The following is a 26,731-nucleotide window of genomic DNA, read 5'->3' as shown; positions in this document are numbered from 1 at the left end:
ATCTTATTCTCGTCAGAGTTTAGTCTGAGGTCACTGATTATTTTGGTGAGGGCAGTTTCAGTGCTATGATATTTTCTGAATCCTGACTGAAATTCTTCTAAGATGTTGTTTTCTTCAAGAAAGGAATTTATTTGAACTGAAACTATCTTTTCAAGTACTTTACTAATGAATGGTAGGTTGGATATTGGACGATAATTTGCCATTTCATTACTATCCAAGTATCCAATATAGAATATAGTTAAGTTATAGCTCTACAAACAAGGTGACTCAGTCCTATATTTCAGCGTGTGGCAATGCGACCACAGGGCCCCGACAAGGCCCGACTAATCCCCGGTGCCGAATGAGTCAACATCGAGACAAATGTACAGTGTGTGGGGTGCAGCATGTATCTCAGCTTTGAGTTTTTTCTTGTAGGCAAAGTCTGCACTAAGTTTACGCATCACCTCCGCGTGGCTCTGCCCCACCAGCTCCTTGCGCACGCTGCCATAGTTCTCTTTGACAAAGTTAGCGAAGGGCGCGAGAGCCCGAGAGGGGGTGAGCAGGACCAGTTGTCCCGTGCAGAAGGCGCACATGAACCGCTGGGTGTCCAGTGACTTGGAATGACGCCCGATCCTGTGTGGAGAGAGAGGGGGGGGGGGGGGGGCATGGTACAGGAGAGCATTAAGAACATGCTCCGTGGGAATGGACATGGAAGTCTGTAAATGAGAGGTATACTATTAATCTAATCTTAATTTAATTTAATCTTATTCAGGGATGCAATGACTGAGATAAAATCGGCAGACAATCGATCACAGATCACAATCGATCACAGATCACAATCGCATATTGGCATGATCGGTGGCCATGCATCCCTTGAGCCAATGTGTTAATTCTAAACAATTCAAGTAGCTGATTTTTCCAGTGACAGTTCAGAGCAGGGTTGCAAACAATTTCCACAGGGAGTTGAGCGCTGGAATTTTGGAAATGTTCCCCAAAAACTAAAATTTGCTTAAGCTCATTGGGCGCCAAACACGTAATATATTACGTGTTTCACCGCCAACGCTTGAGCGTCAAACACGTAATAATACGTTTTTAGATCCTTTGATCTTTTTCCTCTGATCCCCGTTCTAAACCATCATCTGGACCGTGGCTGCAGGGAACCAGGTGATGATGGAGAGGGTGAGGATGGACTGGATGATGGCAGTGTAGAACTGGACCATCATAGTCCTCTGCAGCCTAAACTTCCTCAGCTGACGTAGGAAGAACATCCTCTTCCGGGCCTTTTTATTGAGAGCGATGGTGTTCAGCTCCCATTTCAGGTCCCGGGAGAGTGTCATGCCGAGGAAGCGGCAGGACTCCACAGAGGCCACCGGGCTGCCTTCCGCCTGAAGTCCACTACCATCTCCACTGTTTTCTGGGCGTTGAGGTCCAGATTGTTGCAGCTGCACCAGCTCAGCAGCCTCTCGATCTCCCTCCTGTAGGCGGACTCGTCCCCCCTGGATATGAGACCCACCAGGGTGGTGTCGTCCGCAAACTTCAGGAGTTTGACCGTCAAGTCAAGTCAAGAGTTTTATTTGTCACGGCATACAAGTATACAATGAAATGCGGGTGGTCTTGCCCGCAACGATGTGCAATAACATATAATAGAATCCAATAGAACATTGTGCAATAAACAAGTAACATTGTGCAATAAACAAGTAACAAGTAACATAGTAGGGCATATCGGTATATGTACATAAGTTATTTACAGAGCATGGAGGACATGCTAGGTCCTTTGGTAGTGCAATACACTGTTAGCTACGGATGAGGCACTGGGTCTTTTCTGTACATGCCAATTTATACAATCTCCGGTTATACTATACTATTTTTAAAGTGACCTTTCCTTAGTGGCCATAAGTGTGGGCGTGTGCAGCATGAGTGTGTGCTTGCTCATGTTAAAGTGGCTGCTAGTGTGTGAGCGTGTACAGTGTGTGTGTCGTGTGTGTGCTCATGTGTGCCTGTGTGTGAAGAGTTCAGTGTTCAAGGCTCTGATGGCCTGGGGGAAGAAGCTGAGCCGAAGTCTCTCTGTCCTAGTAGCTGGTGTTCGCAGGCGTCTGCCTGACCTCAGCAGCATGAACAGGCTGTTGTTGGGGTGGTGTGGGTCTTTCATTATTCTGCAGACTCTGGATTTGCACCTCTTGTTGTATAGGACCTGCAGGGGTGGTAGTGCAATACCCGTGGTACGCTCGGCTGAGCGCACCACTCTCTGTAGGGCCTTCTTGTCCTGTGCCGTTTCCATACCAGGCAGTGATGTTTCCAGTCAAGATGCTCTCTACAGCTCCGGAGTAGAAGGACTGGAGTATCTTCCCAGATACTCTGAACTTCCTTAACTGTCTCAGGTGGTAGAGGCGTTGCTTCGCCTTTTTTACGACTGAGTCTATGTGTGTTGTCCATGTCAGATCCTCTGCGATGTGGACCCCCAGGTACTTAAAGCTGCTCACCCTGTCCACGGTAGCCCCGTTTATCCTCAGTGGTGTGTGAGCCTCCTGCTGTCCTCTCCTATAATCCACAATCAGCTCCTTGGTTTTACCAATGTTCAGGAGCAGCCTGTTGTCCTGGCACCAGCGTTCCAGTACCTCAACATCCTCCCGGTAGGCCTTCTCGTCGTTGTCCGAGATCAGCCCCACCACCACTGTGTCGTCCGCAAACTTCACTATGGAGTTGGAGCTGAACTTGGCCACACAGTCATGTGTGTATAGTGAGTACAGCAGGGGGCTCAGAACACAGCCCTGGGGGGACCCGATGCTCAGGGTGTGATGCTGTTGGAGGTCTGACCCCCCACCCTGACCGCCTGGGGCCTTTCACTCAGAAAGTCCAGTATCCAGGCGCTCAGAGCGGAGCTCAGACCCAGCTCGATCAGCTTGTCCACCAGTCTGGTGGGGACTATGGTGTTGAACGCTGAGCTGTAGTCAATGAACAACAGTCTCACATAGCCCCCCTTCTGACGGTCCAGGTGAGAGAGGGTGCTGTGCAGTACTTGGGAGACCGCATCGTCAGTGGACCTGTTTGGCCTGTATGCAAATTGCATAGGGTCCATATCACTGGGGAGGGAGGCACAAATGTGATCCTTGACCAGCCTCTCGAAATATTTCATGGCCACAGAGGTGAGTGGCCGAGGGGTTCAGAGAGACGCAGCTGTTGGTGTACAGGGAGAATAGTAGTGGGACAGAACGCAGCCCTGTGGGGAGCCAGTGCTGATAGACTTGGGATCGGAGATGTTAATTCCCAACTTCACCCGCTGTGACCGGTTTGTCACAAACGTGAAGGAAAAAACCAACGACATGCATGACAGCTTCTTAGATAGGGATGATTCATGGAGACAGGGGTCAGACTCCCCATTCATGGAGACAGGGGTCAGACTCCCCATTCATGGAGACCGGGGTCAGACTCCCCATTCATGGAGACAGGGGTCAGACTCCCCATTCATGGAGACCGGGGTCAGACTCCCCATTCATGGAGACAGGGGTCAGACTCCCCATTCAGAGAGACAGGGGTCAGACTCCCCATTCATGGAGACAGGGGTCAGACTCCCCATTCAGAGAGACAGGGGTCAGACTCCCCATTCATGGAGACAGGGGTCAGACTCCCCATTCAGAGAGACAGGGGTCAGACTCCCCATTCATGGAGACAGGGGTCAGACTCCCCATTCATGGAGACAGGGGTCAGACTCCCCATTCATGGAGACCGGGGTCAGACTCCCCATTCATGGAGACAGGGGTCAGACTCCCCATTCATGGAGACAGGGGTCAGACTCTCCATTCATGGAGACCGGGGTCAGACTCCCCATTCAGAGAGACAGGGGTCAGACTCCCCATTCATGGAGACAGGGGTCAGACTCCCCATTCAGAGAGACAGGGGTCAGACTCCCCATTCATGGAGACAGGGGTCAGACTCCCCATTCATGGAGACCGGGGTCAGACTCCCCATTCAGAGAGACAGGGGTCAGACTCCCCATTCATGGAGACAGGTGTCAGACTCCCCATTCAGAGAGACAGGGGTCAGACTCCCCATTCATGGAGACAGGGGTCAGACTCCCCATTCATGGAGACAGGGGTCAGACTCCCCATTCCATTTAGATACCTTGGGATAAAAATGGACTCCAATCTTACATTTAAAAAACAAATTAAATCGGTATTAAACAATGCAAAGTTTCACTTATCAAACTTCCGTCACATCAGAAACTCTCTGTCAACAAAAGCAGCAGCACTGTATTTTAATGCCATTATTATGTCACACTTAACATACTGTCTGACTAGCTGGACACAAGCCTCCTGTACAACATTACGATCTGTACAGGTAGTTTACCATCAGGCTGTGAAAGTTCTGGACAGGAAAACAAACAGCCACCACCATTGTCATAGCATAACAAACCAGAACCTACTGAGCTGGGACAATCTTGTCAAATTCAAAGATGCCTGCCTTACCTATAAAATCCTACATGGCTTGGCTCCTCCCCCCCTCTGTACTTTCATAAAACAGAAAGCATCTGCTGATAGATATACCAGGTCTGTAGTCAGAGGGGACTGTGTAGTCCCAAACAGGAGGTCTGCTTTTAGTCAGACAGCCTTTTCCGTGAGAGCAGCCCACACCTGGAACAGTCTGCCAACACGGCTCAGGGAGTATCAAAGTTACATCTCATTTAAAACTAACTTAAAATCATGGTTGAGAGATGGTCAAGTGTGCGACCATTTTAACTGAGGGGTTGTATTTTAATGTATTTATTTGTATGTATTTTAGTGTATTGTAACCTATACTGATTCCTACTGTGTTTTAATTATTGTACTATGTTTTTTAACTGAGGGGTTGTATTTTAATGTATTTATTTGTATGTATTTTAGTGTATTGTAACCTATATTGATTCCTACTGTGTTTTAATTATTGTACTATGTTTTAATTATTGTTGTGCTCATGTCACCTGCCCCAGAGACTACAGTTGAAAATTAGCCAACTTGGCTAAACTGGCATATTTACAGTCAAATGTTCCTTAATATGCACTGTCTCTGTATTTTAAACCAATAAATACAAATACAAAAATTCATGGAGACAGGGGTCAGACTCCCCATTCATGGAGACAGGGGTCAGACTCCCCATTCATGGAGACAGGGGTCAGACTCCCCATTCATGGAGACAGGGGTCAGACTCCCCATTCATGGAGACAGGGGTCAGACTCCCCATTCATGGAGACCGGGGTCAGACTCCCCATTCATGGAGACAGGGGTCAGGTCTCATTAGTCCCGTTATCAAGATGGCGGCAGAGTGAACAGACTTCTCTTTAGACAAACGTTGCGGCATCCCATCTAATGGGAATTCAGTAGAATTACAACCATCGGCACAGTGCACTCTCGTGTGTAGCGCACTACAAATACAAACAATGTAAAAAAATAAAGTCATAACTATTGGTTTAAAAAATAAAGAGCATGTTTTTTTTCGTAGCAACCCCTGCGAACAACCCCCATAATTCCATTCTATTCTCGTTAATTCCCATATATTCCCATTAACCCTTTCACTGCCGCACTAACCAAAACGGTTAACCCTTTCACTGCCACACGACAGAAGGTTAACCCTTTACGGCGACCGTCGGTTGTGCGGATAGTAAAGGGTTATAACCTTCTGTCGTGTGGCAGTGAAAGGGTTAATTCCCATAGAATGTTTCCACCACTGAACGTTCCCGAAATGAGAGTGTGGTTGGACGACGTACGTGTTCTTGCAGCGGGTGCACTGGTACTGGTGTTTGTACTTGATGTCGTAGCTATGGCAACGCGTCACCATGGGGAGCTCCGGGTGGGCCAGCGTGGCCTTCTGGGCGTACAGCTTCCAGAGGCTGCCGTGGCCGTTTCTCACGCCGTTGATCAGCCAGGTGGCAGCGTGGCACATCTCGTGGACCAGTGTGTCCCTCAGACGATCTGGGAAATCAAGGAAGGATAGAAAACAAATTCCAATTACCTTGGCAATTTCAAAGATATTCAAGCACATCAGGACGCTCAGTGACTCTATGCAGCAACACTAACCCATCCATTCTACATGCGTTGCACACACATCCACACGCTCACTTTAAAAAGGAACACGCCAACATTTTGGGAAATTAGCTTACCGTCTTCTCCAGAGAGAGACAAGAAGATGGATACCAGTTTCCTTCTCTGTGCGTTCAGTAGAAAGCCATCTGTCTGCATGTTAGCCTAGCTTAGCACAATTAATGGAAGCGGACAGTGACGGGTAGCCTTTGGGAGAGGTGTTAGTTGGACAATGCCTAGGCTACCAGTCACTGTCCGCTTCCATTCATTGTGCTAAACTAGGGTAACATGCAGCCAGATAGATTTCTACTGAACGCACAGAGAGGAAACTGGTATCTATCTTCTTGTCTCTCTCTGGAGAAGACCATAAGCTAATTTCCCAAAATGTTGCCGTGTTCTTTTAAACATCCAACACATTTTACTGTATGAAGCACAATCTTAGGAGGCTCATAGTACAGAACCAAGCATTTCACTGCAATGTACATGTACCTTATATGTGACAAATAAAACAAAACTTGACAAACACCTTGAAATACATCACTCAGGTGTCCTAGCATGTTTATTACAAAGACCCCTCGAGGTAGGCGGTTAGGTGGCCAAGCGGAGATTGCGTTCGTCACCAGCCCCGGAGCTGAGCTGGATTTGCCTGTTCGAATCCAGCTCACAGCTCCGGGGTTGTCACCAGCTTGGCTGGCCGTCTGCACTGATACAATTGGCTGTATCAGAGGGTGGGAGAAGCTGGCGGGGTGGGTCCGGGTCGTTGTAAACAGCGACTCCTACAGTTCGGTCGGGGCGCCTGCTAAGCGCGGATTGGACGTGAGGGGGATAGTGTGGTCCTCCCACACGCTACGCCCTCTCAATGAGAATCCGCGCTGCCAGGTGAAAAAGAAGCGGTGATTGGCTGGACGTGTGTCGGAGGAAGCACGTGGTAGCCTCCACTCTCCCAGATGATCTGACTGTGGGGGGTAAGTGCGCAGCGACCAGGAAGGGACTGGGAATTGGCATACGACTAACATTGGGATGGGAGAAAATCGGAGGAAAATGGAGGGGGAAAAATACCAAAAAAAACAAAAAAAAAAACAAAGACCCCTCGAGGGGTTGACCGAGTAATCTGCCATTCAATTTTCTCATCTACATTTTGTGTTTAGAAATTTGTAGCCTTGCAAAAGCTGTGTGTTGCACATCAAATGTCACGCCCGCTCTGTGAATATGAATAACGATCTCGGCCAAAAGGCTGGGAATCGCAGTGGGTGGTTGCCATGGTAACTAAGGGCAGAGACGACTGGATGGCTGAAGTGAAAAATATAACTCGCGTTTCTTAAATGTCTCTTGCGGTGGAAAATAGCTGAGTTGATGCAAAAGCTTTCCTGTGCTCCTTTACGAGAAGTTATTTCTGCATTTCTTGTCTTGCACCGTCAGGCTATATCCATTTAAACTGTCAAACCACAAGATTTTTTTCAAGATCTGTGAAAAATACTTGTTTGAGAATGTTCTGCAACACATAGTGTGTGTGTGTGTGTGCGCGTGCGTGTAGCATGACCAAATTAGTATGTTCACAGTCTTCGGGCAAAATGGCCAACAGTGTCAACAGCGCCTTGGTGTGAATGTCTGCAACTGTGTGAGTGAGTGTGAAGCAGGGTGTTGCTGAAAGAGCATTCATGCTCAGAGAACCTACCCCTGGTTAATAAAGAACCGACCCCTGGTTAATAAAGAACCTACCCTGGGTTAATTAAGAACCAGAACCTACCCTGGGTTAATTAAGAACCTACCCTGGGTTACCACCCAAGATGTTTTCCCATAAATTAAGTCTACACTTATATTTCAAACCAATGATCGTGCCTTACCGAATTTCCACAAGTAATTTCTTTACTCATAAATTATATAAAAAAATGCACGTTGTCGTCTGCTGTGAACATTCAGATCATTGTCCCGGTAATGAAATAAACCTTTACATTTCTGTACTCTTGACCTTCTTTGCTCAAAGTAACAGGAGAGATGCCACCACATGGCTCATGCGTAGACGACGACGATCGAAATCAAACTATCACAAAGTTGTCCTGTTTGACCAATGAGTCCGTCGACTTCGAATGTGCAAGAAGAACGACGACACGTGCAACAGATTCTTGGAAACGGATAACTCCCCGTTCAAAGAGGTCCCTGTGACCCAGAGTGAACCCTTTAGACGGGCTTTGTGAAGAAATGGTTAAAGTAATGATAATTACTCATCAGTCACAGGAGTCTTCAATAACGCTGAATCCGCTTTGTGACTGGATTTGTTCTCTTCACGTCTGAGGTGATCTTTGCTGGCAGACGACTCCTTCAGACAACCTCTGCTACTTAACGCAGGGTTCCCACAGACATTGCAAAATGAAATTCAAGGACTTTCAAGTACTTTTCTAATCACTATTTTTAGCATTTTCCATTTTAAAAGGGCACTTAAAAGGATACAATGCTGAATGATGTTTTTGAGTGTGCAGTATATCCACAGCTAAAGAGATTGGTTTTATCGGGTATCACAGTGGCTAAAAGGCTGATAGCATCACGATGGTTCCAACCGGAAAAAATTTGCCGAAAGGTCTGGATTATTACATATCTCGATGTGATCTATCAAGAAATATATACAGCAAGAATTTTGGGTCTCAATGAATCCAAAATGACATTGTGGTTAGAAGTGGTGGAGAAAATAAAAGCTAGCATATAATGGTAATGTCTGGTTAGGAGCGAGGGAAAATGGATGGATTATCCAGGGCGGCTACGTGGCGTAGTGGGCAAGGCACTCGTCAACGAAATGCTGGAGACGCTGGGCTCGTCAGTTCGAGCCCAGCGCTCCACATTTGCTTTCAGTTTAGCTGGTCGTCAGTACTAATACACATTGGTCGTATTAGGGGGTGGGAAAACTGATGGGTGGGGATCGGGCGTTGTGGACAGCGACTCCTACAGGTCGGTTGGTGCGCCTGCGCAGTAGAATCAGGAAGTGTCGGGGGCAGCGTGAGCCTCCCACGCGTTACTCCTCGCCACTGAGAGATCGAGCTGCGCAGGTGAAAAGATGCGACTGCTGTTACCTCAAGTACCGGAGGGGACTTGTGCTATGTATGACTTAGTCCACATTGCAGCCGGCTTGTGGGAGGCAAGAAACAGCGTCCGTGACAGGGGAGGGTTGAATTGGATGATACGAAATTGGGATGGGAGAAAATATAGAAAATGGGAGAAAAAGTGGACCAAAAAAAAAAAAAGAAAATGGATGGATGGATGGATTATCCAATTTTGTCCGGATTGTCCGGGAGGGGGGGGGGTACGAGCTGGAGCATATGTGTGTAGGTTTTTAGATAACAGGTATTAAGGGTATATCCTATATAAGACAATTAACTAAAATGTGATTTCATTGGATGTGCACTGTCAACTAATGCTTGTATATCTTATTGTGTGTTGTCATGTTTGTTTATGTGTTTGTTTAAAAAATAATAAAAAAATTAAATACAAAAAAAAAAGGATACAATGCCCTCAGGTCACTACAGGTCCATCCTAACCAGACACACACGTTTCACAAACAGTTTTTTCCCCACAGCAGTCCAAACACTGAACACCCTGGCCCACCCCCCTTTGCACAAACGGGCAAGCATCTGTCACCGACCGACACTGTTACCGTGACTGTCCTATATGTATTTATGTATATATGTTTTGACGTTTTTGATGTTTGATGTCTGTTTTATGTTTGATATAACCAGTGCTCAACATCTGTACCGAAAACAATTACCACCAACCATCGTTGTGTGGCATTAAAGTATCTTGTATCTTGTAATTCACTTTTAAATGCAGTTTTTTATTGACACGAAAATCGGATCCAAATTTGATGGCTTAAAACCCATTTCGGACAATTAGTTACACTTTAGATTAACCCTTTGGGTGCCTTTCACATAGAACTACGTTTCTGTCGCCCGACGGTTGAGTGCCGGAAACGTAGATCTAAGTTTTTCTCACGGTATTTCTTTTATTCGCCATTGCCATTCATAATTCAGCGGGGCACCTTGTGCATACTGTTCTGAATGTGTCTGAGCTGGCAGACGGTCTTATACCGCCCTCTAAAGCCTTCAGGCCGCTATTGCACTCCATTAGAAACGGTGTCCTAAACACTCCGGCAAAACACACGCTTGTAGGGATGGCTTGGACAACTGACCCCGCCCGCCCGTTCATGTGCAATGCCCAATAACGTTGGAGACAGGATCGCTGTGGATAACTGGAATGGCGATCAGATAATTGGATTATTTGTTTTTGGATTACATCAGATACCAGGTAAGGACTCTATAAATCCAATCTTGCGTTGATCTGATATTTCTTTCTCCCGCGATTGAAGCTATCTGTGTGTGCTGTGTGTTTATGCTGTTTACCGTTGGGTGCAGGAGGGGAGGGGGGGAGCGCCGCGCTCCAGGGCCCATTTCATGTATGCACGAGGAGACATAATGATCATCTAGCGTTGATTTCAGGAAGATTCGATAAACAGGCGAAAAATTACAACGCGATAAGTGAATTACACAAAAACGCTATTATCGCGTCTTTTTCCTGGAATTACTCAGAAGCACCCAAACTATATTCATATTCAAAACGGTATAAAACGGAAATGTACGAATGAAAAAAGTATCCGTTTCTTGCACGTTGACTGGAAGCAACTCACTGACAATCGACAGCGTTATTAGACCCATAGCTATAATATAAAATATAGGTTTAGCTCTACAAACAAGGTGAGCGATTACATGGGGTTAATGGACGGCAAGGCCAGATGCACTTATATTTCTTGATTCAGAACTATTTTATCATGGATGAACAAATCTGTTTTCAAAGTGAATGGTTGATTGAATTTCAAGGACTTTTTAAGCACCTTGTTAAAAAAATTGGCTGTTTAAGGAATTCCACTCTGTGACTTTTTTTGGACACAAATCCAGCACTTTAAGCACTTCAAGGACCTTGTGCGAACCCTGTTAACGTGAGCATAATAACGGCCCCTTTTCACCACATCACTGTGACTTGTACACATCTGTAGATTGGCCATTGTTACCCTCGACGAGAAATTAATTGGCTTACACTCATTTACAAAACATTCCTTGGTCTGACCCCTCCTTATTTAAAATGGTCATCTACTCCCTATAACACCAGAGCTGCTCACCATATCTCGCTAGATGTTAACACTTCCTTCCACACTCCTCCTTCCAATTTGCTGGTCCCAGCAGTTGCAACGAGATGACTATCGCAGAGTTGTTTACACACCTGCAACGGTCACCCAGCCTTTTAACTGTAATTTGACTGTTCTGCTTCATGTATGCCCCTTTGTAATTTTATTGGGTTGTTTGTTTTAATGATTTCCCTTACCTCTGTGAATATGTACCATCTGTCTCTTTTCTATTTTCGTCCCCTTTCCCCGTTACACTTCGAGGGGACCTTTTGTCCTCTCGCCAGGCCGTCATTGTAAATAACAATTTGTTCTAAATTGACCTGCCTGGTTAAATAAAGGTTAAATGAAATAAAATAATTAGCAAGCATAGCATACTAGCATTGCTCGACCTGTGTACTTTATACATGTTGCTTTGCTGGGAAAGACCATTCACAGGACAGTCATCAGGACAGTCATCAGGACAGTCATCAGGTCAGTCATCAGGACAGTCATCAGGTCAGTCATCAGGTCAGTCATCAGGACAATCATCAGGTCAGTCATCAGGTCAGTCATCAGGACAGTCATCAGGTCAGTCATCAGGACAGTCATCAGGTCAGTCATCAGGTCAGTCATCAGGACAGTCATCAGGTCAGTCATCAGGACAGTCATCAGGACAGTCATCAGGTCAGTCATCAGGTCAGTCATCAGGTCAGTCATCAGGTCAGTCATCAGGACAGTCATCAGGACAGTCATCAGGACAGTCATCAGGTCAGTCATCAGGTCAGTCATCAGGTCAGTCATCAGGACAGTCATCAGGACAGTCATCAGGTCAGTCATCAGTGTCAGTCATCAGGACAGTCATCAGGACAGTCATCAGGTCAGTCATCAGGGTCAGTCATCAGGACATTCATCAGGACAGTCATCAGGACAGTCATCAGGTCAGTCATCAGGACAGTCATCAGGACAGTCATCAGGTCAGTCATCAGGTCAGTCATCAGGACAGTCATCAGGACAGGTCTTGTTACAGAGCAGCGTTATACCTGCAGAGTCGCACACCTTCTCGGACAGCTCGATGCGGGCGTATCGATTTCCCCCCGGCCCTCGCTCCTGACTTGTGACGCAATAGCCCGCGGTCTTCGTCATCTTCTTATTCCAAGTCACTGACATGGTGGTAGGGAGCTGAAAAGGGGGGAGGGGGTGCAGACAACAAGTGCAAGAAACATCGACAGGTCAGAGAAGAGATGACCGAAGAAAGACATGTTTTTTAAAAGAGCAGAATGTGAGAACGTGCTCACCTGGATGCCAAACACGGTTGTGTTGTACAGCAGGTAGAGTTTGCTGGTGAGCTCCTCCTTGTTCTGCTTGAAGCGACAGCCGTAGCGGGAGCTGGGAGCAGACAGAGACTGGAGGAAGCAGCCGGGCGTCTTACACACCACCACTCTGGAGGGAGACGTAGGTGCAAAACAATTATATATATACATATATAATTAATTATCAATATAATAATGATTAATTAATTTTAAAAGAAAATGGTGATGGTGTATATTTGAGGTGTGAGGTGTATGATAAACTACACCTCTGACGTTTATAACAAACCAAACCGCTTGAAAACCGGTTGAAAATGTTGCATGCTATGGTTATTTCAATAGTACATGCACCGTAGACATTCATGTTATGATGAGTGGGCGGGCTGCCTGTGGCAAAATGGTGCGTGGTCATGTGGCAACGTCGGTCTCCATTGGCCAGCAGCGCAGGTGAGTCATCTAGCCTTTATATATGTCTATGGTTAAGTACACCAAGAGTCCACTTCCATCATCCAGCTAACTTTCTGTGCTGTAGTATCCTGTCCCAGTACCCAGATATTATGCATAGCAACATCCTCTTCACGGCAGAGTCTGACGATGTTCAGGTGACCCTTGACCTCTTCACAAATACTCCTATTTCTCTGAGCAATAAACATGCTCTGCTCAAGAGACTCAGAATTAAAGATAGAAAAGCACCCTGGTTCTCGCATGAGTTGTCAACTCTGCTTAATGACCGGAATAAGGCCTGGTCACGTGCTAGACGCTCAGGTGACCCACAACACTGGCTTGCCTTTAAACAGATGTACCACAGCTGTGAGAAAGTCAAAATCATATTACAACTTTTTTTTAACTAGTACTAATACATTTAATTACAAGTTTTGGAAGGCAGTTAACTTAAAGAAAAACAAGACCTCTAATTCACTACCCGCTTATATTAGTGTTGACGATTGTGTTATTTCTAGCCAGAACAAAATTTGTCTTGCATTTAACACTTTAATCGCCGTTGACGCTGGAACACGTCATTCCCCGCCATGCTTATTCTGCCGATGACGCTGGACAGCGTCTTTGATATCAATATTTCAAAAATCTGTGATCGAAATCATATTTCTCCCCCGGAGACATTATATGTACTGGTGAGCCCCTGTCAACTCTCTAACGGTCCAAGAGCGCCATCTGGTGGCCGATCGCCCAGGGAAGAAACAGGGAAGTGGAAGCTGGTGCTCATTTCAATTTGGTCCGATCACTCGCTATAGGTCCCGGGACTCGAGCTCGACACAATGGATATCGATCCGTTGCCAATAACTCGATAAACAACATGATTTGGACGTATATACTATTATACAACCTGGAAATGGATCTGGTATTTCTACATCCCATAATAGAAAAAATTCTGTTCCACGCTCATCTCCCAACGGCGAGAGGAAGCTACGGTGAGTTTCAGCGTTATTTTGTAATGTCTTCTATACTAACTGCTCTAATGATCATATCACCCACACTAGATGAATGATATAACGTTGCCCACGGAATTATAAACGACCCCCCGCCCATCCGGTCAACATCAGATCAAATGTAGTAACTTCTAGAAGTACGTGCAGTTGAGATTTTTTATCTCGCGCCGATTGCTATCAAACTGTATACAATCATCAATATAATGCATTTAGGGCTATAAATCACGTTCTGGAGAAAGCTGCAGAAAACGATAAAAACATACTTATACTTTAGACCGTATTTTAGTATGAATATGTGAATGAAAAAGTATAACGTTGCTACACCCTGCACAATAGATATAGGACTTTGAATGGGCCATGGTAATGTCAATTTAGCAATACAATTTAAAAAGTTATAGCCCTGCAAAGAAGGGGAACTTCTCCATGTTAAATAGGGCTGGCGAGGGATGGTAAATTATGAATTTAACCCCGGCGATCAAAGTGTTAATAAACACTTTTCAGTTGCTGGGAACCTGTTTGATAGAGAATATATCGGACTTCTTCCTGTTAATGTTAATGATGATGATAGACACTGATTGTGTGAGTTCTGTGGATCACACCGCTCAATTCCCCTTTAGTCCCTTTTCACGTGATGAAGTATTAAGACACTCTCCAATCCACAGATCCCAGGACCTCAACTGGTGAGGATAATTTGACTGCTCCTTTAATTAAAGAGCAATTGATGCATATTTTTTATCTTTCTATCTCAACAGGAAGATTATCTAGTGTCTGGAAATCTGCCATGTGATGCCGTTATATAAAGGTGGTGTTATAGAGATGATTTAAATACCTACCGTCCTATCTCCAAGTAACCCTGCTTAGCGAAAGTCTAGAGTCTTTAGTGAATAATTAACTTAAGTCCTTTCTCTCAAATCACTCTGTACTAAGACCACACCAATCTGGGTTCAGGGCCAATCATAGCACATTATCACACTCATTATGTGGCCTCAACCCATAAATCTCTGAAGTGTCTCACTCTGCCCTCAGATTCATCACTAATGATCGATACGACACTCATCACTGTGTCCTTTATGAGAAGGTTGGTTTGTCCTCACTGATTGAGAGGCACAACAAACACTGGTATTTGTTCATTTTTAAGGCCCTTATTGGTAAGCTACCTCCTTATACTACATCACAACCAGTGATGCCACAGATTACTTGTAAAAGTAATCTGATTACTGATTACTGATTACTCCTTTAAAAAGTAATCTTAGTTACTTTACTGATTACTTGATTATCAGAGTAACTTAGTTACTTTGAAAGTAACTAGGTTACGAAGTCGTCCCCCCTGCTGCTGCCACAACATAAGAATGACAAAAAAAAATGAGTAAAATGTACTCAGTTTGAGTAAAATGTACTAATAGGGCAGGTAGGCCTATCTATAGATCTATAGATTTCACAAAAGATAAATGGTCAATAACACCACATGTAGGCTGATATGTAGCCTACCTTTGAGGCCTGCCCCATTCAGATATGGTTCTACGTTATTATTATTTATTATTGTGTGAATGAATGAATGAAAACTTTATTTAACAGATTGCAGAATGGGTACAATACAGTACGGCTCAATACATACAATTGTTAAGGGGATGCAGACCTGAGAAAGACGTTTGTCTTGTTTCCATCAGGGTCCCCCATTTTCAATTCATATAGACATTTATGACATACACAACATACATGACATTTATGGCATAGGGACATATAGGTATTTAGTACTGATACATTTGTGACATAAGCGGTATTCAAATATACAGTACTGTTACCCCTAGATCCTGACAGAGTATATACATATGATGGGGAGGGGACTGTACATTAGGAGGGGGTGGGTGGGTGGGAGGGAAATATACACACGGCGGGGAGGGAATATATATACTGCAGTGTTGTCAGTGTGCTACTGACAACCTACATACTGCAGTATGGTGTTCCATGTTCATGAATAGTGCAAGCAAAAGATGTTTAACTCAAAGGTGGAACATACTGTTTGGCTGGTGCAGCTCCGACTCCGAGTCCTGTAGAAGTCGATGGTCGTGCTGTTCTGTATATTCCATATGCGGTAGACAGTATTTTGTTTCCTCCGCAAAGTGAATGTTTTTTTCACCCGGCTTAGTTTACACAAACGTTAAGTAGACTAGTGAACTTCCAGTGCAAGGAAGCGTTACGAGCGCGAGCGTCTCCCTGCTACTGTAGCTCGCAGGTCAGCCTGATAATAACAATAACAGCCGCGCCCACCAGCATGGCTCAACACGCGAGTTTGCGTGCTGTGACGTCACTCCCCAATACAAGGAAAAGCTTTCCAAACGTATATTTGACTGTCGAAAACGAAAGAAAATACTGCATTCCGCCTGCATTATGATGAGATAGTAACGAAATAGTAACGCACAGCCACTTGAACAAGTAACTGCAATCAGATTACTGGCTTGTAAAGATTAACGCGTTAGATTACTATTTTCGGGGGAAAGTAATCAGATTACAATAACGCGTTACTTAGTAACGCGTTAGTGGCATCACTGATCACAACACAGAGGCCCTCTACAGGAAAGGAGAGCAGACCGTTCTTCCTGAGGAGACTCGGGTCCCTCAATGTGTGCAATAAGCTGCTGCAGTCGTTTTACCAGTCTGTAGTGCCAGCGTCCTCTTTTTTGCTTTCATGCTGGGGGGGGGGGGGGGGGCTACATCAACAAACTGAACAAGCTGGTGAGGAAGGCTAGCTCTGTAGTGGGGGTCGAGCTGGTCAAACTAGAGGTGGTGGCAGAGAGGAGGATGAGAAGGAAGCTGGCCGCTATCCTGGAGAACCCCTTGGAGCTAGCCAAGATGAGGATGGAGCATGTTCAGCCACAGACTTATCCCGCACCCCCTCTATGAGGAGCTAGCCAAGATGAGGAGCACGTTCAGTCACAGTGTAACTGAGGGGTACAATTCCCTGACTGTATTGAAGAGTATGGTATATTAAACCACTACTAGTTATGTACTTTAATTACTGGCCATACAGTACATGAATATATATGGTGAACACCCACACAAGAATACGGCAATGACACATAAAGTACTATTTAGAGGGTATTTATTATTATCAAAGCAACGTTAGGTTACAGATTGAGAATTATGCTTGCGCTTGTATGGCGAAGAACACACGTAAAGTAAGTCAAGAGCGTAAGTCAATGAGAATAGTATGAATACTAAGATGGGTCTAAACTGACGCCACCTGTGGCATAGCAATTACATAGGGCACACTAGTACCAGCTGGAGACACTGGGGGGTTCCCTCCGGGTGTAAGGCCGGCCGGGGTAGAGGAATGTTCGGGTACAAAGTCTGGGTCAACGAGGAATAACGAGGTTCCAGATACAGGAGCCAGTGCAGTACTCCCTTGATCAGTAGACAAAGCAACAGCTATAATCCAGTATGCTCGACAGCATGGAAGACAGCTAGCCAGCCTCTTCCTAGAGGCGGGCTCGAGTGATGATCCTCACGGGGGGTAGATCCCAAACGATAGTGGGGTCGACGGTTCTCTGCTCCAGCAGTCACGGTACCAAAGCAATATAATCCAACCAGAAAAGGTTCTGCAGTCGCCGGTGTGGGTTCTCCGGTGTACATATCCAACGGTTCTCGTCTAGGACTCCTCGGGTGGGGGCACGAGTTTAGGCCGCCCAGCCTGGATAAGTGCACTAGCTATATACACGACGAACCGGTGGTAATGCTGGTCACTGAAGAACGGTAGCCGCACGATACACTATAAATAATAGACTATTACTTCACATTAGAATAAGTCGAACTCAACGGTACTGCGTTAAACTCTGACACTTTAGCAATCTATTCGCACGCGGTTCTCAAGGCTCTATTCAGAGGCAAAGTTGCTCACTTCACTGCACGTTGTCTCGTGGTGAAGGCATCAAGGTTTAGAAGACAAGTGCTGCTGTGTACACCTGCGCCGTATTTATACGTAAGGTGAATTATCTAGTGCCAACCTCAGTTCTGTCTCGTATTACTGCGCAGACCCTGGGCATGTTGAGACATGCCTGGAGTTGCCTTTGAACTTGCCGTTGGGGGTATGGTCGTTGGCGCCTAGGGGTCACTGTCCAATAGGAGAGCGAATATTATGGTCTGGTTTGTACCCAGGTAAAGGGATATTCCGTGTATATATACAAACAATATACAAGGGATATCAAACGATATACAAATATTATACAAGGGATCTCAAGCAATAAATATATATATTCGGTTTAATCTGACCCTTTGTAACACACAGACTCAAACCCCCCTGGGCCCTGACACTCCACTAACAGCCTCAGCCAGCCAGGCTCCACAACTGTGGGCATTGACTGCTGCCAACAGCTGGAGAACTAACGACTGCAGAACTTGAGAACTATAAGGAATGTCTGACCACTAAGTGTGTCCGACTCTTAACCTCCAAAACCTGCACGGAATATAAGGTATGACATAAATCATGCTAGGGTACAGAGACCCTCACCTGCACCTTGTATATACAGTTTATTTGTCTCATATTTTTTATATTTCAGAGTTAATCATATCGTTATACAGTTTATTCTTCTCGTATATATATACAGATTTAATTTGATTTCCTACATTTATTTCATCCTTTACCCTGCCCATACCTGTACCTCCCCTCCCCCATGCTGTTATGACGCTCGAATTGTATCAATAAAGCAATATCTTTAGTGATGCACGATATATTGGCCGGCGCCGGCCGCCGATAAAATATCGGCCGAAATGGCCGTTTTTTTTACACATCTGTATCGGTCCGATATCAAGATATGGCAGATATAAAAAAAAAATAAAAATCTTTTTACATGTTTTGGCCAAAATATCTGTCATTTCTGAAAATAAGTTGCAAAAGTTATAAAAAAAAAAAAAAAAAAATGCGTTTTGGAAAATTGCTTTATTTGATTATCATAAAAAAGTGTTTTCTATACAGAGATATCGACATCGGTAAATATCGGTATCGGCCAGAACAGCAATATTAATATCGGTTATCGGTATCGGCCACAATTTTCACATCGGTGCATCACTAAATATATATTTTTTTTATCCACTTTTTCTCCCATTTTCTATATTTTCTCCCATCCCAATTTCGTATCATCCAATTCAACCCTCCCCTGTCACGAACGCTGTTTCTTGCCTCCCACAAGCCGGCTGCAATGTGGACTAAGTCATACATAGCACAAGTCCCCTCCGGTACTTGAGGTAACAGCAGTCGCATCTTTTCACCTGCGCAGCTCGATCTCTCAGTGGCGAGGAGTAACGCATGGAAGGCTCACGCTGCCCCCGACACTTCCTGATTCTACTGCACAGGCGCACCAACCGACCTGTAGGAGTCGCTGTCCACAACGCCCGATCCCCACCAATCAGTTTCCCACCCCCTAATACGGCCAATGTGTATTAGTATGAACGACCAGCTAAACTGAAAGCAATGTGGAGCGCTGGGCTCGAACAGGCAAGCCCAGCGTCTCCGTCATTCGTGGCGAGCGCCTTGCCCACTACGCCACGTAGCCGTCGCATCACTAAATATCTTATCTTGTTTTGTATGTGCTTGCAGTAGTAATAGCATTGCTGCTGATATGATCTGAAAGAGGTCAGACCCTGTACCTGCTGGTAGGACCAGGTCTGGGATCGGTCTGGGAGACCTTGGGTTTGGAGGCCGCGGGCCGCCCTGGGGTTTTCACATGCATCGGTGTCGTCCCCAATGGCTTGGGGTCTGGTGCCTTCAGTCCCTTCATAGGAGGTATCGTCACGGGAGGCTTTGTTCCGGACTCTGGATCCAAGGAGAATCATATCAGACATCAGCTTCAGTTGAATTCAGAGTGTTACCTGTATTGTGGACGGGTGTGCTGACACTGTTGAATTCAGAGTGTTACCTGTATTATGGATAGTTTCAAGTTTCAAGTTTCTTTAATAGTTGTCATACAGAAGTACAGAATACTTTTGTACAAAATGCTTCTTACTGTTGCGCTCCAGAGACTGTGCATGACAAGATAAGTATGAAATAAAAACATAGTAAAAATTAGAAGTAAAAAAAGAGGTCACAGTGTTCAGTTTAGACATATGTACAATGTTCGTAGACGTAGTTACCATACAATATACAATACTGTGCAGTGTACTAATATACAATGCTATATAGTGCAAGGCATAAATGGACGAGGTGCAGTTTAGGTACAATTCACAGTAGGTGTACGAGTTGTAGTGCAAATCCTTTATCAATAAATATAAAGTGTAAGTGTGTTTGTGTGATCTAAAGTGTGGAGAGTGGGTGCTGCAGTGTGTTGTTTGTTTGAGTGAGTGTGTGCGTGTGGGTGTGTGTGCTGTGTGCATTTGATGGTTGTTGCATAGTGATTATTGTTCGTTTAGCGATTTTTGTTCGTTTAGCAGCCTGATGGCCTGGGGATAGAAGCTCCTTCTGAGTCTTTCTGTGCTCGCCATAAGACTCCGGTATCGCTTGCCTGACGGCAGCAGTTCAAAGAGGCAGTTGTTCGGGTGGCTCGAGTCCTTAATAATTCTCTTAGCCTTCCCCTTGCACCGCTTGTTGTAAATGTTCTGGAGGGTGGGAAGCCCCCCTCTAATTGTGCGTTCGGCTGAACGTGTCACTCTTTGTAGTCTGCTACGGTCTTGTGCAGTGCTATTCCCAAACCAGGAGGTGATGTTGCCGGTCAGGATGCTCTCTATTGTACATGAGTAGAAGTTCCTAAGGATCTTCTGACTGACTTGGAACTTCCTTAGGCGCCTGAGGAAGTAGAGGCGTTGTCGTGCCTTCTTCACAACACTGTCAATGTGTGTGGTCCATGTCAAGTCCTCGGATATGTGGGCTCCGAGGTACTTGAAACTGTTCACTCTCTCAACTGGTGCCCCGTCGATGCTGAGGGGGCTGTAGTCCTTGACCCCCGACCTCCTGAAGTCCACAATCATCTCTTTTGTTTTGCTGACGTTCAGGGAGAGGCAGTTCTCCTGACACCACTGTGACAGGTTCTCTACCTCTTCCAGGTAGGCCCTTTCGTCGTTGGCAGAGATCAGGCCCACCACTACTGTGTCATCAGCAAATTTGATGATGGTGTTGTGGTTGTGCCGACACTGGCTTTGTGGTTGCAGTTTCTCTTCTTCAACCTCTCCAGTAAGGAAAGGAACTCCTCTTCGGAGCTGTCCGAGTCCTGCAACTTCGATGGCGCTGAACAGGTACGCTTAGAAGGGGCCGGTGTGGGCGTCAGGAAGGTGGCGTGTGAAGGCGTCTGGGGTAGAAGAAAGACGGGGAGAGGAGGGGAGGAGGAGAGAGAAAGCAAGGGGGAGTTCTCCTCTCGATCGCCGCCTTGGGCTTTAACATTCCCAGCCTGTTTCGGTGGCTGCGGCTTGGTGTGTCGAGTCCCCCAAGTGCTTTTGACAATGATACAATCATCATCATCATCATCATCGCTGTCGCTGAGGAAGACTGGAGAGTCGCAGAGGGACAGAGGTTTTCTCACCGGAGGCTGGGCTGCTGGGCGTCTTGTGCTCTTTGAGACTGTAAAACAGTCAACGAGAACAAAATGTCATTCTGTTGTGGTGCTGTACAGTAGCTCGATGGATAGAGCAAGGCACTAACCCTCCCCCAGGGTTATGGGTTCGATTCCACCAGGAGGGGGCATCCATGCTAAAAGATGTCTGCACTTAAGGTGCTTTGGATAAAAGCGCCCGCCAAATGGCACTTTTATCTGGAAAATTACTTTCTCCACAAACAACCTTTCATTGTGTCGCTTTTCTATTAAGTATATAACAAGAGAGCACAGATAAGATAATTGGTTACCTTTAGAAGAGGGTTTCTTCATCTCAACAACAAAGTCATCGTCAGATGAGATGTTATCCACATCCACTATGAAGTTTTTGAGGCTGAGAGTAAAACAGAGGTAGATGTGAGGATTACCCGACGCAACAAATATCACGGTGTGTTTACATGCATTCCGATATTGTTTGGGATACTCGAGTATTCCCTATTTGAGTTCCTGTTCACAATAACCTGGGTGAGCCCTGAATTTTAAATGACCCGATTTACAATTATAAAGTCACAAAGCAGCTCGAGGATTCCGCTCAATCACTGTACAGTATGTGGAGCTGGCTTGCAGCGCTGAATGGGCATTACTGGCCTCACAAGTAGGAATAATTTTAAGCAAATATCTTAAGCAAGTACCTAAGAAGACTGAGGTAGAAATATTCAATTTAGTGCTTTACTATAATATGGGATATGAAGATGCGTATACCTTATCCTCAGACTAAGGCCGTATCTGGGATATAAGCTAGTATCCAGAACACTGTGTGTGCATGTACTTGTATGTAATTGTAACTAAGACATTTGCTGGAAAACATAATCGCTGTTGTGATCACAAGATTTATCAGTTTATGATACGCATTTCACGTTGCGGAGCTTGTAGTGCGGTGAAATACCATTAACATCGGCATGGGCTGACGATTGACCAATCAAGGTCTGTAGTGTCAGGTTGCAGCACAGGTAGGGTGTTTTGTAGTAGCTAAGCCAGCATGGGCTGGCGCTGCTCCGCACAGGAAGTGGAAAATGGTAAACAAAGCGGGAGCACGGATTTCACCATGGCACGGCAAGGCAGTGGAAAAGCACCATAAGTGCACTCAATGTCAGACACAGTGTGAAAAAATAAAATGCATCAAAACACACCTGTCTTCACTGCCACTCTGTGATGCTTTCTTAGCGTTGGGCTTAGGTCTCTTCACTCGGTTCAGGACTACAATGTGCAAGATCAGAAAATACAGTAATAGTTACACACAAGTTTACATGTTCACCCCGTATTTGTGTGGGTCTTCCTCTGGTTTCCTCCGACATGCATGCTACACTACTGCCGTTGCCCTTAATCAAGGTACTGGCACATCAGCTGGAGTCGGTTTTCTGGCGTCGGTCTGTGGCTGCCCACTGCTTCTCAGTGGTTAGAACTAAATTACTTTTGTAAATGTTCAAATTTAACCATTTCATCCTTTTAAACTCATCTGGATTGCTCTTTTTGTTTGTATGTATGTTGTTGCTGTTGTTGTCATTTATGCTTCTTATGCATGGCTGCTGACAGTCACACAATAGTATGATCCATTCACAACAAAGCCCAGTACTCTACTTACAAGTCTCAAAGCTGCCATCACTGTCTGAGCTCACCACCAGGACAGACGAACTAAAAAAAAAAAACACACACAATCGGACCAAATGTTAGACTTCCTCACAAAAGACTTTGTCGTTGTGATGAAAGAGAAGCTAAATTGAAATGTAATCAAAACACAGCTATACCCTCACCGAATTACATCGGCACTACCGAGTACCAATTCACACTAGATCAATCGGTACCAAATGTCTGTACCTTTACATACAAGATACAAGATACTTTAATGCCACACAACGATGGTTGGTGGTAATTGTTTGCGGTACAGTTTGTTAAAAGCACTGAGAAATCAACATGAAATATCAGACATCAAACGCCCCCCTCCCATCTCCCAATCCCCACAATAAATACATGTATACATACAGGACAGTCACATGTAACAGTGTCAGTCAGTGACGGTTGCTTGCTCGTCTGTGCAAAGGGGGGCGGGCCAGGGTGTTTAATAATAATATTAATAATAATAATGCAGGACCTGTTGCAGAGGTCTTTATTCGGCAAGCAACAACACTCAATGTTTTTAGTGGTACACACAGCGGTTAGTTTAGCACACACACCGGAAAAACACACACGCATGCATTGTCTTTTAGGATTGCAGATGCGATTTGTCTCTGTGATTAACCCATCCCGTCGTCCTTCCCCCCCTCAAGGGCAGCCGGGAGCAGACAGGCGTCAACGTGAGCCGCGCCAGGGGACCAATCCAAGTGCTCCTGTCCGTCTTCGTCAAGGACGCCACAGCGTTAGCGATCTGTTGTTGTGCATGTTTTTCCATTGGGTTTATCTTATCGGGGGGGAAACCCTTGCGAGCACGGGGAGAACATGCAAACTCCACACAGAAAGGCCTGGGAGATTCCCCACCTGGGTACCTGGCATCATGGAAACCTGGTCCCCAAGCGGGAATCGAACCCTGGACCTTCTTGCTGTGAGGCGACAGTGTTAACCACTACACCACCGTGCCGCTTTAGTGTTCGGACTGCTTTGTGAAGCGTGTGTGTCTGGTTAAAATGGACCTGTAGCGACCTGAGGGCATGCGCTGGAATAAGTGGTGTGCTGGGTGGGAGGGATCGTTGACTATTTTACCAGAGCGGGTGACGTGCGTGAGGTGTAGATGGAGTCAATTATTTTGGAGGCTGTCTTGGTGATGTTTAGTATAAAGGCTAGGAGTGTAATATACTAGACAAGAGGGAGCCTTTTCCACAAATATATATATTACCGTCCCGTCTCTTGGGCCTTTGGAAAGACCAGACGAGGTCAGAGGAGTTTGATCATATTTTACTGAGGATGGCCAGATAATGTTGATATTTAAACATTTAAAAACACAATACATGATCATGCGATTTGTGTGTTACAACAATAAATAACTAAATGTTTTAAATAAATAACGATGTTTGGACTTATTTTCTACAACAGAATTATTTTTATTTTGTTATTTCAGAGAGTTAAGAACTGACAAAAGGGTACCTTTGGGTACCGGTACTGAATTCCAGGAACTGTTACTGGTATCGGTTCAAATGTGAACGGTACCCAACCCTACTTGCATACCAAAATAAACATTTCAATCCACTCTCCCCTTATCTTACCAGTCTTTCCTTGCAGAACGACAGCGTTTCTGCGAGGCTGCTTTTGCTTTGGGTGTAGCCATATCTACAAGAACTGAGGTGGAAAACACACATAACACTCAATCTCAAGTCACATACAAATTACTGCATTTAAACATGGCTACCAACAGTCTTCCACCCTCACTTCTTACACTGGTCAAAGTTGTCATCAGAGGACTCGTTCGAGGGCGTGTTCCTGTAGCCGTGAGTGGAGAAGTGGTTCTCCTTCTCTGGGTCCTCCTCACTGTCAAACAGTAGTGGAATAGGGGAATGGAGGTCCACAGCTTCCCTGAGTCCAGGACTGCTTGTGGCAGGATGGCGGGGCTTGCCGATATCCTTCACCAGCTGCAACAGACGGTATCAATGATGTAATTATTAGTATAGCCAGTTTTTTTTTTAACTCACATTTTATTCACATTTTCACAATTTACAGTACAGTTGACAGACAAAAATAATAATATATTCCAACAAACATTCAACATAAATGATAAGACTAAAACAAAAAAAGTGTGACATGGGTTCAATGACCTCCCTTGAATTTCTTTCCTCCTTTATCCTTCGTCTTCTTGTGTTGTATTTGTTTCTTCCTCTGTGATGTCGTTCTCGTTCCCCTTATAGTCCTCCCATTTTCCCCATCTTTCCCCAAATTTTTCTTCTTGTAGCCTCAGCATGCGAGTTATCCTCTCCATATCCTGTATCTCCTCTACTATTCCTACCCATTGTTTTATTGTTGGTGGATCTTCTTTTATTTTTTTGTATCCACTTTTTCTCCTTATTTTCTATTTTTCTCCCATCCCAATTTCGCCTCGCCAATTCTCCCTTCAATTCTCCCCTCCCCTGTCTCGAACGTTGCTAGACTATGCCTCCCACTGGTCGGCTGCAGTGAGGACGAAGCCTTGCATCCCGTGTCCCCTCCGGTACACGAGGAGGCAGCCGTCACTAGGGATGGGTACCGAATTCGGTACTTTTAAAAGATACTTACCGAAACACGTCGGTACTACCGAGTATCGATTCACGTGAGATGCCGTAATAAAAAAAGATTAAATTTTTTTTTGCACTTTAACACTTTGAGTGCCACTCACGGCTTTTCTCGGGTTTACGCCCCGACCGTTGAATGCCACGGTCACGAGTATTCTCGTTTTTTTTTTTTTTTTTTTATTATTAGCGATCTGAAATCATATTGCATCACGCGAGCCTACCGTTGGAGATCCAGGGACCGCCGGCGCTCAGATGTGAAAAAAGCGCCCCCTATCGTCTCCCAGATGGTAAATCACCCTTTTGGAATGGACTCAATGAAAGTGAATGGGAGAACGGATTTCTGACTCCACATTTTACTTCTCACTGATGCAGCCGGGGTCTACCAGAGTTCATTCTGGAGCCTCTGAGCCACGGCGAATATGGGTTATAGTGTACACACGATGGATCAATACATTTATAGATTTTTTCGAATGGCGATCGGAAATTGGAATAAACCATTTGGATACCATCTGACCTCAGGTAAGGAATCTATGTTATCAGTGTTAGGATAATCAGACTCGTTTTCACGGATATATAAGCGTTTATGTGATATGTGATATGGCTGTTTTGACTGTAAAAGCCATGAGGAAATAAGAGCAGCGATTATCAGCGCACGGCACAAGCGTGCGTGCGCATACATATACTATCAATCATCTAGCGTTTATTTGAAAACGATTCATAAATAGGCAGACAAATAACAACGTTCTGGAATATTCCAGTAAAAGGCGATTATCTGGGTTGTTTTTCCCCGGAAAACGGGTGATTTTCAAAATGCTATCAAACGGAAATGAAGCGATAAAAATACAATCTGCCTTGCCAATGTTGACTGGGAAATGAGTCTTTGATAAGCGACGGGCAGATTAGACACATAGCCATAATTTAAAACATAGATTAGGCGATATTAACGTTAACATTGGCCGTGGATGGTGGCATTCAACAGGGTAAAAAGGAAAACACGGCCGGCACTGAAAGTGTTAAAAAAAATTGTTTACCTTTTTTCTTTTCAT

The 26,731-nt window shown here is 45.1% G+C and overlaps 1 protein-coding gene across 1 annotated transcript; it reads right to left on the bottom strand.

Moving 5' to 3' along the window:
- Window positions 1–323: 323 nt before the first annotated feature.
- LOC311225998 (germ cell nuclear acidic protein-like) lies at window positions 324–26,731 on the bottom strand (the record flags this gene model as incomplete). Its single annotated transcript, XM_084311380.1, has 10 exons — window positions 324–612; window positions 5,717–5,921; window positions 12,213–12,351; window positions 12,468–12,612; window positions 19,565–19,730; window positions 21,036–21,392; window positions 21,747–21,829; window positions 24,690–24,762; window positions 24,860–25,052; window positions 26,717–26,731. 10 exons carry the CDS (start codon window positions 26,729–26,731, stop codon window positions 324–326), a joined length of 1,665 nt encoding a protein of 554 aa, XP_084167506.1.

Source organism: Notolepis coatsorum, assembly GCF_963971535.1.
Source record: "Notolepis coatsorum genome assembly, chromosome: 3".
Taxonomy (NCBI): Eukaryota; Metazoa; Chordata; class Actinopteri; order Aulopiformes; family Paralepididae; genus Notolepis; species Notolepis coatsorum.
This window is presented reverse-complemented; position numbering and strand designations above follow the sequence as displayed.